The 16,832-nt window shown below is 45.5% G+C and overlaps 2 protein-coding genes across 4 annotated transcripts in view; one reads left to right on the top strand and one right to left on the bottom strand.

Moving 5' to 3' along the window:
• mrpl13 (mitochondrial ribosomal protein L13) overlaps positions 1–8,614 on the bottom strand; it is a 95,246-nt gene extending 86,632 nt beyond the window's left edge. For both annotated transcript variants that reach the window (XM_033019099.1, XM_033019101.1), the window contains exons 1-2: positions 8,472–8,614; positions 2,217–2,340 (exon numbers count right to left, since the gene is read on the bottom strand). In XM_033019099.1, the coding sequence (XP_032874990.1) occupies positions 2,217–2,340; positions 8,472–8,498 (151 nt within the window). In that variant the 5' untranslated portion in view covers positions 8,499–8,614. The remainder of the gene's footprint in view (positions 1–2,216; positions 2,341–8,471) is intronic.
• LOC116971907 (MDM2 binding protein) overlaps positions 8,554–16,832 on the top strand; it is a 69,944-nt gene continuing 61,665 nt past the window's right edge. Inside the window, exons 1-2 of one of the 2 annotated variants that reach the window (XM_033019098.1) lie at positions 8,554–9,515; positions 13,847–13,930. In XM_033019098.1, the coding sequence (XP_032874989.1) occupies positions 9,446–9,515; positions 13,847–13,930 (154 nt within the window). In that variant the 5' untranslated portion in view covers positions 8,554–9,445. The remainder of the gene's footprint in view (positions 9,516–13,846; positions 13,931–16,832) is intronic. The other variant, XM_033019097.1, reaches the window with a different exon arrangement.

Below are 16,832 nucleotides of genomic sequence, written 5' to 3'. Positions count from 1 at the left end.
GGCGTGCTTATCTCTAAAGATCTGTCCTGGATCCAGGTTGATGCAATCATAGGCAAAGCCCATCAATGCATCTACTTCCTTATAAGATTGACAAGAGTCAGAATGTTGACGAATACTCTCTCGAACTTGCACCGATAGAGAACATATGGACTGGTTGCATTGTGGCCTGGTTCAGCAACTCAAACAGCCAGGACCTAAGGAGGTTACAGAGAGTGGTGAACACCGCCCAATCCTTCAGAAGTACTGACCTCTGGCAGGAGGTTAGAGAGCTTAAAAACTGTGACCACCACGTTCAAGATTAGCTTCTTCCCAACACAATCTGGCTCTTGAACACCACACAACACCAGCCTCAACTATGAATTTCTTTAAGTGTTCTGAGGACTTTGGGTTTTTCGCACTAGCATGGTGGTTATCAACTTACTAATGTTTTTGCTTATTATACCTTGTCTCTCATACAAGCGTGCCATGCTGGTACAAGGAAGAATTTCGGTTTCCTTGTTGGCACGTATGACACTTAAACATCTTGACTCTTGAATGTAGTCAAAGTCTCAAGAAATTCATCATTGCCACAGACATCTGGGAAAACTTAGTCTATGACCACTCAGGCTGGAGAGATTGAACCAAACTTATGTTGTCATCACAGTGAACCACCATGAGTCCAGGAAGGGGCTTGGAAGGTTACAGAGAATGGACCGGTGGCCATTGTGGGAACATTAGGGCGGCACAGTGGTGCAGATCGCAGAGTTCGTAAATCTGGTATTACGTGTTTTGTAGATTATGCTGGCTGCCTTCCTAAGGCCACAGCAAGTGTAGACAGAGTTGATATGCATGTCTGTGTGATGGATTGGACAGCATTCACAACTCTATAATTTATTGCATTCTTGGGCAGAGCAGTAATAGCCCCCTGTCCCACGGTACGAGTTCATTCCAAGAGCTCTCCTGAGTTTAAAAAAAATCAAACTCGTTGTAAGCACGGAGAATGAACGTATCGGGTACGTTGGGGCTCGGGGACATCTCTTAGCACTAACGGCAGGTACTCGTGAAGACTTGTGAAGATTTTTCAACATGATGACAAATGTCAAAGAGAGCCCCGAGTACCGACGAGTGGCCATTACCGTAAATCTCCAAGTTCGAATCGGGCAAACTCGGGAGAACTCTTGGAATGAACTCGTACCGTGGGACAGGGCTTTTACCATGACATTGGATTCTTTACAAGAATTTGATTATCTGAGTGCTTCAATCCAAACAGATTTCTTTGAAATTATAGCCTTTAATGTATTGCAAGCAACGTTAGGATCAGGTACTCAAAAACAGAAGCCTTATTTATGGGATTCAAAATTCTAAAAAGCAGTTTCCAATTCAACCTCATTCAGAGGTAAACATCAGTCTTTCTCTGGAAAAGCTTACCAATCATTCAACTAACAGAGGCAATAGTTATTCCAAGAAATAATAGACACCATAGTGCAGATGCCTGCTCTCACCTGTATGGGCGAATCAAGGGCCTGTCCCACTTGGCCGTAATTTGCGTGCCATTTACGCGACCTGGTAGTGCGTGGGTAGCACGGGACGGGCGCATGGAGTGACGTGGAGTTGCGCGCGGTATCGCGCAGCGCTTCAGGATTTCGTTCTGGACGAAATCTTCGCGCGCCACCGGCCTGTCGCGTAAATGACGGCTAAGTGGGACACCCTTGGGCGACACAACGTCTCACCTCCAACAGCAGCAGATGCAGGCAAGAGGTCGGCTTGGGGCTCACGGCCGTTGCGGATCCGGATCCGCCCCCACTTCTACTCCCAGAGCAGGGCCAAGACGATTGGAGATAGACACAAAATGGTGGAGTAACTCAGCGGGACCGGCAGCATCTCTGGAGAGAAGCAATGGGTGATGTTTCGGGTCGAGACCCTTCTTCAGACTGAAGAAGAGTCTCGACCCGAAACATCATCCATTTCCTTCTCTCCAGAGATGCTGCCGGTCCCGCTAAGTTACTCCAGCATTTTGTGTCTATCTTCAAATGACGTCACGCGCTCCAGACGGCTGTGCGGACGCACGATGAAGCGCACGACCGTCGCGCGTCAGTCACTACCAGCCTGTCGCGTAAATGACGGCCAAGTGGGACAGGCCCTTTAGAGTGCTGCCTCTTCACTTCAGCATCTGCCTGAATCTTAGGTTGTGGGTGAAGCTTTACATTCGAGAGAGAAAGCAGATTCTGGATACTTACTCAAAGCATGGTAGATCGGTTTATGTTTCCCCTGCAGTCTGACAGAGCACGTTGTTGCAATCTTTCCAGGTGGTTGCATCTTGGCATCAATCAAATACCAAATCCTCGAAAAAGAAGCCCATTGCTGAAAGAAAGAGAGTATCTTTTGAGGAGAGAATACAAAACTAATGAACTTCAGAGTATAGTGTCAGAATTCTATTTTACATCATGGACTTATAGACGTTAGAGATACAATGCGATAACATGTTTTTCGGGCTACTGAATCATCCCGTTCACGAAAACTATCCTACATTAGGGACAATTTACAATTTTACCAAAGCCAATTAACCTACAAACCTGTATGTTTTTGGAGTGTGGGAGGAAGCCGGAGCACCCGGAGTAAATGCACATGGTCACCGGAAGAATGAACTAACTCCGTACAGACAGCATCTGTAGTCAGGATTGAACCCGGGTCTCTGGCGCTGTAAGGCTCTACCGTCACACCACTGTGCTGCCCTGCAGACAGTATATGAAAACCAGGGTGAGCCTCAGTGGGAGTATGGCATTAATTTTGGGTACCAGGAAATGTCTTTCGAGAAGGTGTAAACATTTATTGGACAATCCCAGGCTTTAGCAAGTTGGGTCTTTTGACGTACTGGAGAAACTGTAGTTGTTTCTCTTGGGTTATGGAAAAAAATAACTAGACTTTTCAAAATCATGGCAGACTGGGATAGAATTAATAATAATTTAATTTACTGGCTGGGGGAGCAGGAAGCAGAGTACATACATTTAAAGTATTAGGCAAAGATATCTACATTGCTCACCGCTGAGGGAAAACGACCAACCAAATCAAAGATGAACACACCTGGATCATTCTCTCTTCTCCCCTCTCCAGTCAGGCAGAGGAAACAAAAGCTTGAAAGCATCTGCCACCAGATTCATGAACAACTTTCTTTCTGCAGTTACCAGACTCTTGAACGAACCTTATATACTAAGGATATATTCCCTATCTCCCAATCTACCTGATTGTGGGCCTTGCACCGTTTTTTAATGCCACTTAACCCACAGAGTCTCTCCACTTTTCAACAAGATCATGGCTGATGACAGGTTTGCAGATCATCAACCTTCCTCTTCCAAAGGCAACAATCAGTTCCTTGGTTTTACTGACATTGAGAGCAATGTTGCTCTGGCACCATTTGGTCAGTCCCTCCTGCTTCTGTAATTCGTCCATCAATTAAGGTGTCGTCAGCAAATTTGAAGATGGAGTTGGAACTGAGTCATGAGTAGAGCAGAAGGTTGAGCAGACAGCCTTGTAGTGCTCCTGTGCTGATGGTTATCGAGGTGGAAGTGTTGCTGCCAATTATGTGATGGTGCCGACGATGACTGCCACGGTGTACTACTCCGTGCTGTTTTATATGCGTTTGTTCGTTTGTGTCGTCTGTGGAAATCCAACAAAGATCACTCTCATGAGAGAGGTACTCATTAACATCAGATATTTGGTACCTCCAAACATTGTTCCGGATTTCTCTAACTCGCTGGATTATTCGGACATACTCGTCGGCTGTGCTGTGTTCAAGGTCTTGAGACGGAGGAGGACTCTGCAGCACTCACCCGACGAGGATTAAACACACCGCCTCCGAGTATTTTCCTTGTAAATCTACATTCTCTCAACAACAAGGTGGACGAACTGCAACTCCTGTGCCAAACAAACAAGGACTTCTCTTGAGCCGCTGCCCTGTGCTTCACCGAGACCTGGTTGTGTGAGTCGACACTGGACAATGCGCTGCAACTGGCTGGCTTTCAACTACACAAAGCGGAGGCAGCGGGGAAATCAAGAGGCGATGGAATATGCGTCTATACTAACCAGGGCAGGTGCAACGACATCACGGTACTGTCTAACTTCTGTTCTCCTAATCTGGAATCTTTTTTATAAATTGCAAAGCCTTTTATTTACCTATTTTATTCTCGCTGGAGTTTACATCCCGCCCCCAAACCTGCGTACGTGAGGCGCAAACGCAACTCGTTGACCAGGTAATGAGAGTAGAGAGTGACTTCCCGGACTCCATGGTCATTGTTTTGGGGGATTTTAACGAGGCTAACCTCAGCCGAGAGCTTCCAAAATACAGACATCACATTACCTGCCCCACCAGAGGGGGGAGAACACTTGATCATTGTTATACTATAATCAGGAATGCATATCGCTCTGTTCTCCGGGCGGCTCTGGGTCTCTCGGATCATTGTTTAGTTCACCTTATTCCGACCGACAGGCAGAAACTCAAATCTGCTAAACCTGATGTCAGAACAATGAAAAAGTGGACAAGCGAGGGCATTGAAAACCTACAGTCCTGCTTTGACTGAACTGATTGGAATATGTTCAGGGAAGCAACCACAAGCCTCGATGAATATACAGACACTGTGACATCAATGGATAGCAGTAGCAGGATCGGTCCGAGTCAGCATGGATTTACGAAGGGGAAGTCATGCTTGACTAAATCACCCCCAACCAACACTTCACACCCACTAACAGCTTGACCAGTGTCTGCAAAGACTGGACCTTTCTACACCCACTCTTCCCCAATCACCCCTTCACATCTACTTAAAGCAAGATTCCAGTCTGAAAAGACTGGACCCTTTCCCACCCACCCCTCTCCAATCACCACTGCACACCCAATTACCCATCCCCTCCGTGCTGCACAACATCACTTCTCCATCATCAACAATAAAAATTGACGAGATGGAGAGGCTGTTCAGAAGGCAGAAAAGCCGGAAATCTCCAGGACCGGACAATGTTTCCCCCTCTACTCTCAAGCTCTGTGCCGAACAACTGGCACCGGTCTACACAGACATTTTCAACCAGTCCCTGCAAACCTGTACTGTCCCTGCCTGCTTCAAAGTCTCCACTACTCTCCTCTCCTCTCTCTACACCAACGACTGCACCTCCACAGACACCTCTGTCAAGCTTCTCAAGTTTGCGGACGACACAACCCTGATTGGACTGAGCCAGGATGGGGAGGAATCTGCCTACAGACAGGAAGTGTCACAGCTGGCGTCCTGGTGCCATCCCAACAACCTGGACCTCAATGCTCTTAAGACAGTGGAATTGATTGTAGACTTTAGGAGAGCTCCCCCTCCCCTCACCCCACTCACCATCAACAACACCACAGTCACATCTGTGGAGTATTTTAATTTCATGGGAACCATCATCTCCAGGGACCTTAAGTGGGGGGCTTCCACTGACTCCACAGTCAAAAAGGTACAACGGAGGATGTACTTCCTGCGGCAGCTGAGGAAGCACAATCTGCCACAGGCAATGATGGTCCAATTCTACATGGCCATCTGTTCTCACCTTCTCCATCATGGTCTGGTATGGCTCAGCCACCAAGCACGACACCTGGAGGCTGCAGCGAATCGTCCGATCAGCAGAGAAGATTATTGGCTGCAACCTTCCCTCCATTGATGAACTGTACACTGCAAGGGCCAGTAAGCGAGCGGGCAAGATCATCTCTGAGCCCTCTCATCCTGGCCACAAACTCTTTGAATCACTTCCCTTGGGAAGGCGACTCCAGACTGTCAAAGCTGCCACAGCCAGACATAAAAACAGTTTTTATCCACGAGTAGCCTCCCTTTGATCTGGTATTTTGTTGGTTCACATGCTTGATCAATGGTGTTTTATCATTAATGTTTTATTATTATTAATTTTTAGTGTTTTCCGAGTCATTCGTAACTGTCACTGTATGTCATGTTGTTACTTGTGGCTGGAGCACCAAGGCAAATTCCTTGTATGTGAATACTTGACCAATAAACTTAATTACTTACTTACTATTGTCCCTGTACCCAAAAAGGGAACAATTACTGGTCTTAATGACTCCAGGCCTGTTGCACTGACCTCTGTAGCCATGAAGACCCTTGAAAGGCTTGGGCTGGCCAAGCTGAAAAATATCACAAACCCCTTACTGGACCCTCTGCAGTTGCATATCGGGCCAATAGATCTGGGGATGACGCAGTCAACCTGGGCCAGCACTTCATCCTCCAGCACCTAGACTGCCAGGGGACCTATGCGAGGATTTTGTTTGTTGATTTTAGCTCTGCATTCAACACCATTGTGCCAGAGCTACTACACTCCAAACTCTCCCAGTTGACTGTGCCTGAACCCCTCTGTCGGGGGATCACCAGCTTCCTGACAGACAGGAAGCAGCATGTGAGGCTGGGAAAGCATATCTCGGACCCGCAAACGCTCAGCATAGGAGCACCGCAAGGCAGCGTACTCTCCCCTCTTCCCTACTCTCTCTATACCAATGACTGCACCTCCATTGATTCCTCTGTCCAGCTTCTCAAGTTTGCGGATGACACAACCCTGATTGGACTGATCCAGAATGGGGAAGAATCTGCCTACAGACAGGAAGTGACACAGCTGGCGGCCTGGTGCCATCGCAACCACCTGGAGCTCAATGCTCTTAAGACAGTGGAATTGATTGTAGACTTTAGGAGAGCTCCCCCTCCCCTCACCTCACTCACCATCAGCAACACCACAGTCACATCTGTGGAGTCTTTTAAGTTCCTGGGAACCATCATCTCCATGGATCTTAAATGACATACATCGACTCCACAATCAAAAAGGCACAACAGAGGATGTACTACCTGCGGCAGCTGAGGAAGCACAATCTGCCACAGGCAATGATGGTCCAATTCTATACGGCCATCGTACAGTCTGTCCTCACCATCTCCATCATGGTCTGGTTTGGCTCAGCCACCAAGCACAATATCTGGAGGCTGCAGAGAATCGTCCGATCAGCTAAGAAGGTTATTGGCTGCAACCTTCCCTCCATTGATGAACTGTACACTGCAAGGGCCAGGAAGCGAGCGGGTAAGATCATCTCTGACCCCTCTCATGCTGGCCACAAACTCTTTGAATCACTTCCACAGGAGGTAGCCAACACCTCCGCACAGTCCGCATTAACCAACCCGGTCTCCTGGTGGCTCAGCACTACCTGAAATTGGAGAAGGATGAGAGGGAATCTTATTGAAACATATAAGATTATTAATGGTTTGGACACGTCAGAGGCAGGAAACATGTTCCCGATGTTGTTGGAGTCCAGAACCAGGGGCCGCAGTATAAGAATAAGGGGTAAGCCATTTAGAACAGAGATGAGGAAATACTTTTTCACACAGAGAGTTGTGAGTCTGTGGAATTCTCTGCCTCAGAGGGCAGTGGAGGCCAGTTCTCTGGATGCTTTCATACGAGTTAGATAGAGCTCTTAAAGGTAATGGAGTCAAGGGATATGGGGAGAAGGCAGGAACGGGGTACTGATTGTGGATGATCAGCCATGAACATATTGAATGGTGGAGCTGCCTCGAAGAGCCTACTCGTGCACCTATTGTCTAATGTCAGCTTTTGTGAGGACAGTTGCATTCCCACCAGGAACCGTACGTATCTGGTCCAACAACGACAAGCCCTGGTTTACAGCAGAACTCTGACAGCTCCGCTTGTCTTGAAGCACTTCCCTCTGGAAGGCAACTTCGGACTGTAAAAGCCGCCACAGCTAGACATAAAAACACATTTTTTTCCAAGAGCAGTAGCTCTACTCATCAGCCAAAAGTCTGTAGCCACCTTTTTCTCTGGTATTTTATTTCATTCTTCACATGTTTAAATAATAATGTTTTATTTTTAATTGTCTATTGTATATCGTGTTGTTACTTGCGAGCAAAGCACCAAGGCAAATTCCTTGTATGTATACATATTTGGCTAATTAAATGTATTCAATTCAATTCGTATAGATTGTAGACACAAAGTGCTGGAGTTACTCAACGATACAGGCAGCATCTCTGGTAGAAGGAGAGAGATTCTCGACCTGAAACGTCACCCATTCCTTTCTACAAGAGATAAGACACAAAATGCTGGAGTAACACAGCGGCACCGGCAGCATCTCTGGAGAGAAGGAATGGGTGACGTTTCGGGTCGAGACCCTTCTTCAGATTGAGGTCTGTTGATGAGGAGTGGAGGATCCAGTTGCAGACTCCTCAACCCTCTTGCAACTCAGACTGCTACTTAAACCTCTCCTCATAGCTTTGACAACTCATACTCGCATTTTCCCTCTCTCCTCTTTCCACTCTCTCTCCACTCTCCCCTCTCCCCTCTCCCCTCTCTCTCCCCTCTCTCCTCTCCCCTCTCTCCTCTCCCCTCTCTCTCCCCTCTCCCCTCTCCCCTCTCTCCTCTCCCCTCTCCCCTCTCCCCTCTCCCCTCTCTCCCCTCTCCTCTCTCCCATCCCCATTCCTCACCTGTGCAGTTTTGGTGAAACTCGACATGACGGCGGAAGTCCATTCCTTGTGCAACTTTCCAACATTTCCGGAGAAGAAACCCGCGCCGGAAGTCAGTCTTCCTCCAATTTTAACTCACTTAATAAATCCCAGAGTTGGGAAAGCGACCCTGAGGGATGTAACTGGTCTCCAGGATAATGTTCCCCCTTGATCTCTGCTTGAAATGAACCGCGGTTTCGGTGGATAGCGGCAGGTTGGGTGCGAGCAGGTTGTTTTCCAGCCGGACCGGTTAGCGGTGGCGCCTGAAGGGGGGGAAACGCGCGGCGGGAAGGACGGGTTCGGCTCGTTTTACCCCCCGATCCCCAGCCGACGGGAGCAGCGGGTCACCCTCCACCCTCCACCCCACTCCCGCCTCCCGCCTGCCCGGCCCCAACCGGAGAGAACAACGGGCCGCCTCCCGGACCCCTTCAACTGCCTAATCTGAAGAGTCCCCCCCCCCCCTTCCCCAACTCCAATCCAGCAAGTCGCCCTTCATCCCGACCCCTCTCCTTTAGCGAGTCAACCCTCTTCTCATCATCCCTCACCTTCCAACTGTCCTCTTTCATCACCCCAAGCACTAACAACAGTGAATGCCCCCAACCACTGTCAACCAACCCACAGCAACTGGCCCTTGTGTCTTTCCCCCACCAATTGTTTTCACCCCTGCAAACATTTATCCAGTGTGGTTGCTATCACACTTGTGCAAGGGCTGGGATCTGGCCCGAGCTAGTGTCTTGGAATCAGAACCTGCGGAAAGATCATTTCCAACTCTGCAGCAAGAAAAAAACGTGCAGTTTGATTGCCTATCCACATTGAAGATAACTATGTGTGCAGGATATACCTGGGAAGCTTAAGAAAATAGTGAAGACACATGGTCAAACCACTATGAGAGAACCAGCATTCTTAAATTGTTTGTGTATTTATTTTATGATGGACACTTCTTACCACATCTGACAATGGATCGATATGTGCTGTTAGTTGTTTGGAATTGTTCAGATGAACAGTGTCAAGATGAAGAGTTTGCTGGTGAGTGGTGTTTATAACTTGATCCATCAGTTCCGTTTCAGTGTAATGATGATGTACCTCATATACTCCTGTACCTCATTCATCACCCTAAACATTGTTTCCCTCCACCACCAGCGGCTGCAGCGTTTACTCTCTACAAAATGCATTACTGCTATCTGCACCTCCCAAACTTGTGATCCCACCGCAAGCACATGGGAATACCACCACCACCTTCAACTTTCCTTCCAATTTACACACAGTGACGTTCTTTCATCATTACTGGTTTTAAGCCCTTAGATTTTCTTCTCAACAGCCTTCTCTAGAAGGACTGCAGTGATTCAATAGGGCATCTCACCACTTCTTTTTCAAGGGTATTTACAGATGGGAAATAAACGCTGTCCTTGCCAGCTAAACCTGCAACCTGGAAATTTCAAAATGTATAATAAACTTGAATCTTTCTCAACTCTGTATCTTTCCCTTTACTCTACCTATTGTAGGGATGTCACAAAATTTTGAGGTGTTAAAAATCAAGCCTGTAATTTATCCCATCAGATAAATTATCAAAAAAACTTTAATTTGATACCTAATTCACTTTCATATCTTCAGTATTAAAAAAGTTATCGTAATTTCCATATACAGAAATTAGCATCTTGTTCCCTATTGTTTTTCCATTAACTTAACACAAAAGCTGTGATCGAGGGCAAGGGCTGTTTACACAGACGTGTTCAAAATCCTCAAACATCCACTCAAGATAATCAAAATCATTATTTTTTGCACAATCATGACATAAGAACATCTAAATTATCTGTATTTTTGTGTAATTGTCTATCCATGATCAATATTTTCATACTAAATATCTGACTCAAAACTCAAAACTTCCACAGTACACAGATATCGGGGCCAAAATAACTTATTTCGCATCATCAGATTAAAATGAAATTACACCAAAATCTAGATATGATGTTAAATAAACGTCCTAAATAAATGTCCTGAACTTGATTCCGTGATTTTAAAGGCGTTGAAGTTGAGCCTGACTTTCAAATCCAGCGATCCAATAACCAGAAACGTTTTGAAAAAAAACACAAACGGGATGACAGACTGAGATTTCCCCTACGTCATGAGCTTGTCGTACGAGGAAATCCCTCCCTGACAACCAATGAAAAACCTGCATTTTACTCCCCCCCCCCCCCCCCCCCCCCCCCGCCCGCAGATCTAGAGCACCACTGATCGTGGAGATTTTAACGTTACTACCTATTGTATTTGAGTTTGGCTTCAGTATAGTTTTATCTGATTTGATTGGAGAGCATATAAAGCTACACTTAAAATTGTCTGAACAACACAGAAAAATAAATCTTTAGCCTAGGACTTCGCACATTTTGAATTTTAAAAATCAGTTTATTTGTTTCTATATGAATAGTTTAAATTTAGAAAACCAACACAGATATGCTGATAACAATCAAAGTTGGGTTGGATCTATGGAGCGGAAAAGGGTCAGTGTTACAGGTCTATGGATTTAAGGCCTAGTTTTCATTAACACCAAAACTGCGGGTGTTAGCAATGAATTAAAAATTTTGGACATGGAGTCACTATACAATGTCAGACGGTACCATGACACAACTGTTGCCTCACAGTGCCAGAGATCTGGATTCAATTCTAATCTAGGGTGCTGTCTTTTTGGAGTTTGCATGTTGTGTGGCCATGTGGATTTGCTTGTGACCATGTGGATTTCCTCTGGGTGCTCTGGTTTCGTCCCACAACCCAATGTGTGCATGTTTGTAAGTTAATTGGCCTTCGAAAATTGCCCCGAGTGCGCAAGGAACGTGGTCTCAGTGGGTCGAGTGGCCTGTATCCATGCTGCATCTCGAAACTCTGAACTCTGCAATATAATGGTGGATCTTACTAATATGAGATCGAAATTTGTAAATTAAATGAATTTTCTAGTTCTGGCAATGAAACAATAGATGATGAGAAAAGCACCACAGTTGATAACCACACATATTTCCACAGTATATACAGGCGCCGTGTTATCACTTAGTTTGTCCATGTCCCGTAAGTGGGCGGCGTGACTCTTGTCAGCAGCGGCCTCTGCAGTCCGTCTGTCTTTTTATTGTTTTCTGTCTTGTTCTATGTAGTTTTTATTGTTTTTTTTGGTCGGGGTATGTGTGTGGGGGAACTTTAAGGTCTTTCCCCTGCACGGGAGACCCGACCTTTTTTTTGTCGGGTCTCCGCTGTCGTTGGGGCTGCAACGTGGAGCGGCCTCCAACAGGAATGACCTGGGGCTCCAGTCGCGGAGCTGCGGATTTACTCACCATCACGGAGCTGGCCGAGTCCGGAGCGGGTGTAGCTGTGGTGGAGCGCTGCTGTGACCCGACACCCGGAGGTTCGGAAGCTCCTACCGCAGGTCTGTGGACAGTAATACCGGGAGCCTGCGGGTCCCTGGTGGGAGACCGCTTTTCGGGGCTTCCGAAACGGCGACTTCTCCCGCCCGAGTTGCGGGGTTGAAGTTTACCTGGAGCGGGACCTTACATCACCACCCCGCGCGGCTTGGAATGGCCGCGGGACTTTGTGAGCGCCCTCCGGGGCTCCAACACCAAGAGCCTGCCGGGGCTCCAACACCAAGACCCGGTGCGTGGCCTTGCATCACCCGGCGTGGCTTTAATGGCTGCGGGACATTTAACATCGCCCGCCGGGGGCTTTGACTCTGTCTTTGACTCTGACATGGGGGGGAGAGGGGAGTGCAGGGGAGAGATATGTTTAAGTTTTGCCTTCCATCACAGTGAGGAGGACGCACTGTGATGGATGTTTATGTGAATTGAATTGTGTTGGTGTGTGTCTTGGTTCTTTTTTTGTATGGCTGCAGAAACCAAATTTCGTTTGAACCTCATGTGAGGTTCAAATGATAATAAAAGGTATTGTATTGTATTGTATTGTATTGTATTGAAGTTTTACATCCTACTCATAATCCCAACTAGTTTTTTTTATCATCAGCAAACCCGGAACTATTATATTTTGTCCAATTGACCTAAATTTTAGATATAGATCATGAATAGCTGTGGTCCTAACATGGTCCCCACTACTCACTGTCTATCAATCTGAGAAAGACATGCTCATTCCCATGCTGTGCATTCTTTCTGATAACCAATTCTCAACCAATGTCAGTGAAGTATCCTTAATTCCCTGTCCTCTAACTTTATTGACCAAATTCTTGTTTGGGACTTTATCAAAAACTTTCTGAAAATCAAAATGTGGCTCTACCAGTGATTGCACCATGTATTTTCTAGCAGTCACATCCTCAGAGAACTATAGATTAAATGTGATTTTCCTTTTCTAAATCTGTACATCTTATCAATCCTGTTATTTTTAGGTGATTTTGTTATTGCATTCTTGAAGCCATAAATCCCCATAAGCTCGAAAACAAGAAAAGGCTATGTTATGTCTAATATCATATGAGAAAAAGAGGCTCAACATTGATCTAGAATACCATGAATTTGTCCTCAACTGTATTACTATCCATTTACATCTATAATCGTCCCTTTAACACGGCCCCTATTCTCCCAATTTATGCATTGTTCAATATCTCAACGTATTTTGTGGCTCATAAATAGCTCCCACCAATGCTTTTCGCCCTTTGCTGCTTCACCAAACAAATTTAAATTTTTCACCGTCTGCCAAGCCAAGATTAAGTTTCACTCTTGCACTGCACATGCTTTTCTATTATCCTCATTTCAACAGAGAAATGGGAGCCATGTAAAAAGTTCGAGAGAGGATTTGTAGATTTATGTAAGAAGGCGCTGCAGATGCTGGTTTTAACCGAAGATAGACACAAAGGTGGAGTAACTCAGCGAGACAGGCAGCATCTCTGGAGAGAAGGAATGGATTACGTTTCGCGTCGAGACCCTTCTTCAGACCCTATCTGTAGATTTGTAGGACTATCTGTAGATTTATACTAGGTTTAAAAGCCTCTGAGCACAATCGGTGCATCAAACAAATTGTGGCGTCTCTAAGGAAGACTATGTTATGTAAGCGCTCATCTTGGTCAGAAGTTAGAAATGTGCTCTTGTCATGTGTAACACGGGGCTGGGATGTGCAGAGGCAAGATACCTCACTGATATTGCCTGGAACTTGTTTTTTAAATGCCTTTGGTAAATGGGAACAAGCATTCTCACTCTGGAATTGGCCTAATTTTTGTTTCAAATCTGCTGGCTGCCTCCAGAAGATATTAAAGAGAGTGTATCAGTGGGGATCATGTAGCCTGCCCGCAAAGACGTTGGACAGGGCAAGGTGTTGTCTTTGTGTCTGATTTTCTTGTTTGCATGTGGCTGACATTCTTTAACATTATTCTTGTTTATCAGAGCTGACTGCCATTAACCGCATTTATGAATTTATGAGAAGAAGTTGCTGCACTTCAACAAGTTCCAGATTGACTGCCTTTCCAGGTAATACATTTGATAATAAATATTTTAAATTCATGTACTCTCAACATTCATTGTTAGAGTTCTTGACCCTGTTTCTTGTTTGGCAATATTTTCCTTTTAACATGCTTTTAACCTTGACATTTGACTGTAATTCAACCTTGTTGTGAGAGTGATAGATGGTTGTTTAGTTAACATTCACCTGTTGAAGTTGTTTAAATGCATTGTGCACATTGTCCAATTCATTGGACGGTTATCTAATTAATTTAGTGCCAGGCTTCCCAAGTGAAATGAGAGCTTGCAGAACCTCAAGGGTCCAAAGAAGCTAAGGCATTGTCAATGATTTTATTATTTTATTTATTCATTTTTGGAGTCAAAACAGTGCTGAGATGGTCAGGATTTATTGCCCATCTTTAATTGCCCTTGAAATGGGGTGGTGAGCAATCTCCTTGATCTCTTGTATTTCTTGGAGTGAATGGTGCAGTTAGGCAGAAAGTCTAGACTTTAGACAAGATTGGCAGTATATGTCCAATTTATGGAATGGTGTTCATTTTGATGGAACACTGCTATTGGTGGTTTACCCAATTGGTTGGTCTTGTCCTTGGTGAAGAGATTTTTTGGGAGGCACTGTTGGAGTAGCTTCGGCAAATAACTCCAGTGCATTTTGTAGATGGTGCGTACTGCAGCCAATGTATGTCAGTAGTGCTTCTTTCAAGTGTGGTTCAGCATGGAAAAGCACCAATCATTTCAAATGTTGTTGTACCTCTGTAAGATCATCCCTCAGCTTCCTGTGCTCCAAGGAATAAAGTCCTAGCTTGCCCAACCTCTTACCTTCGATTTTCCAGCATCTGCAGTTCCTTCTTAAACTCTTCCTCTATGTCATGCTCTTAAGGCCTGGCAACATCCTTGTAAATCCTCTCTGTACTCTTTCCAGCTTAACAATATCCTTCATGCAGCTGGGTGACCAAAATTGGCTACAATATTCCAAATGCGGCCTCACCAATGTCTTGTAAAACTGTTAACATACCTCCCCAACTTCCCTACTCCATACTCTGACTGATGAAGGCCAATGTACCAGAAGCTTTCTTGACTATCCTATCTACCTGTGATGCCATTTTTAGGAAACGATGTGCCTGCACACCTAGGCCCCTCTGCTCTACAACACACACCAGACCCTGCCATTCACTGTGTAGGTCCTGCTCTGGCTTGACTTCCCAAAATGCAACACCTCGCCCTTATCCATATTAGACTCCATTAACCATTTCTCTGCCCACCTGCCCAACTGATCAAGATCCTGTTGTACCATTTGATAACCATCTTCGCTATCTACTTTAGTGTCATGTACTAATCATGCCTTCTACATTCTCATCCTAATTGTTGATATAAACCATAAACAGCCATGGGCCCAGCACCATTCCCTGAGGCACTAACTAGTCACAGGCCTCCAGTCTGTAAAACAACCATCCATCGCCCTCTGCTTCCGTCCATGAGGCCAATTCGCTATCCAGTCAGCTAGTTCTCCCTGGACCCCATGCAATCTAACCTTCTTGAGCAGCCTACCGTGCAGAACATTATCAAATGCCTTGCTGAAATCCATATAGACAACATCAGTTGCTTTGCCTTCATCAATCTTTTTGGATACTTCTTCAAAAAACTCAATCAGATTCATAAGGCACTATCTCGCATGTACAAAACCATGCTGACTATCCCTAATCACCCCCCTGTCTATCCAAATGCATATATATCTAATCCCTCCGAATCCTCTCCAGTAACTTGCCTACCACAGATGTTAGGCCCACTGATCTGTAATTCCCTGGGTTTTCCTTGCACTCCTTGAATAGAGATACAACATTATCCACCCTCCACTCTTCTGGCGCCTCACCCGTGCCTAATGATGATGCATATGTTTGAACCAGTGTTCCTACCATTTCTTCTCTAGCGTACCAAATTGTCCTTGGATATATCTGAGCAGGCTTGGGAGATTTATCTAACTTCTTATGCATCAGGACGTCCAGCATCTCTACAATTAAAATATAGACTGTCTTCAAGACATCCTCATTAACTGTCCCAGGATCTCCAGTCTTTCATCACGGTAAAAACTGGAGAAATGCTCATTGAGGACCTCACCCACCCCCTGCGGCTCCACATAGAAATGACCGCTTTGGCATCTGAGGCTATTCTCTCTAGTTACCCTTCGTTCCCTTACTGAACATAAAATCTCTTTGGATTCCCCTTAACATTATCTGCCAGATTTGATCCCTGCCCCCTTTTTGCCCTCCTGATTTCCTTCTCTGTTCCCAAAATTCCTTCAGGGATACACTTGATCACAGCTGTCTATACCTGTCCGATGCCTCGTTCTTCTGACCAGAGCCTGCTTTCTCTTGCCATTCAGGCTTCCTTACTCTCACCTGCCTTTCCCTTTGTCTTACAGGAACATGAATGCCCTGAATCCTTGTCATCGCACTTTTAAAAGCACCCCACTCTCCGGATTTGCCGCATCTAACCTACTCCAATTAATTGAACAGTTCCTATCTAATACTTTCAAAGTTGAGCTTGTCCCAATTTAAAATTTTAGCTAGTGGGTCCACCCTATCTTCATCCAAAGCTATTTTAATGCTAATAGAATCGTAGTCTCTGGTCCCAAAAGGTACGTCCGTATACTTGCCCATCCCAATTTCCTAAGAGTACATCAAAATTTGCCTTCTCTCTTTGCACTCTCCCTTGTAGGTCCATCTACATATTGCCCAAGGAAACTTTCCTGAACACATTTGACAAATTCCTCCTGTCTAAACCATTGAGATTATGGCAGTCCCAGCCTAAATTGGGAAAATTAAAATACCCTACCATGACAACCCTATTGGTTATAGAGAGAGCTATACAGGCTCCTGGGCCCAACTTGCCCAAGCCAACCAAAGCACCCCATTGA

This window comes from Amblyraja radiata, chromosome 4 (genome assembly GCF_010909765.2).
Source record: "Amblyraja radiata isolate CabotCenter1 chromosome 4, sAmbRad1.1.pri, whole genome shotgun sequence".
In the NCBI taxonomy this organism is placed as follows: Eukaryota; Metazoa; Chordata; class Chondrichthyes; order Rajiformes; family Rajidae; genus Amblyraja; species Amblyraja radiata.
This window is presented reverse-complemented; position numbering and strand designations above follow the sequence as displayed.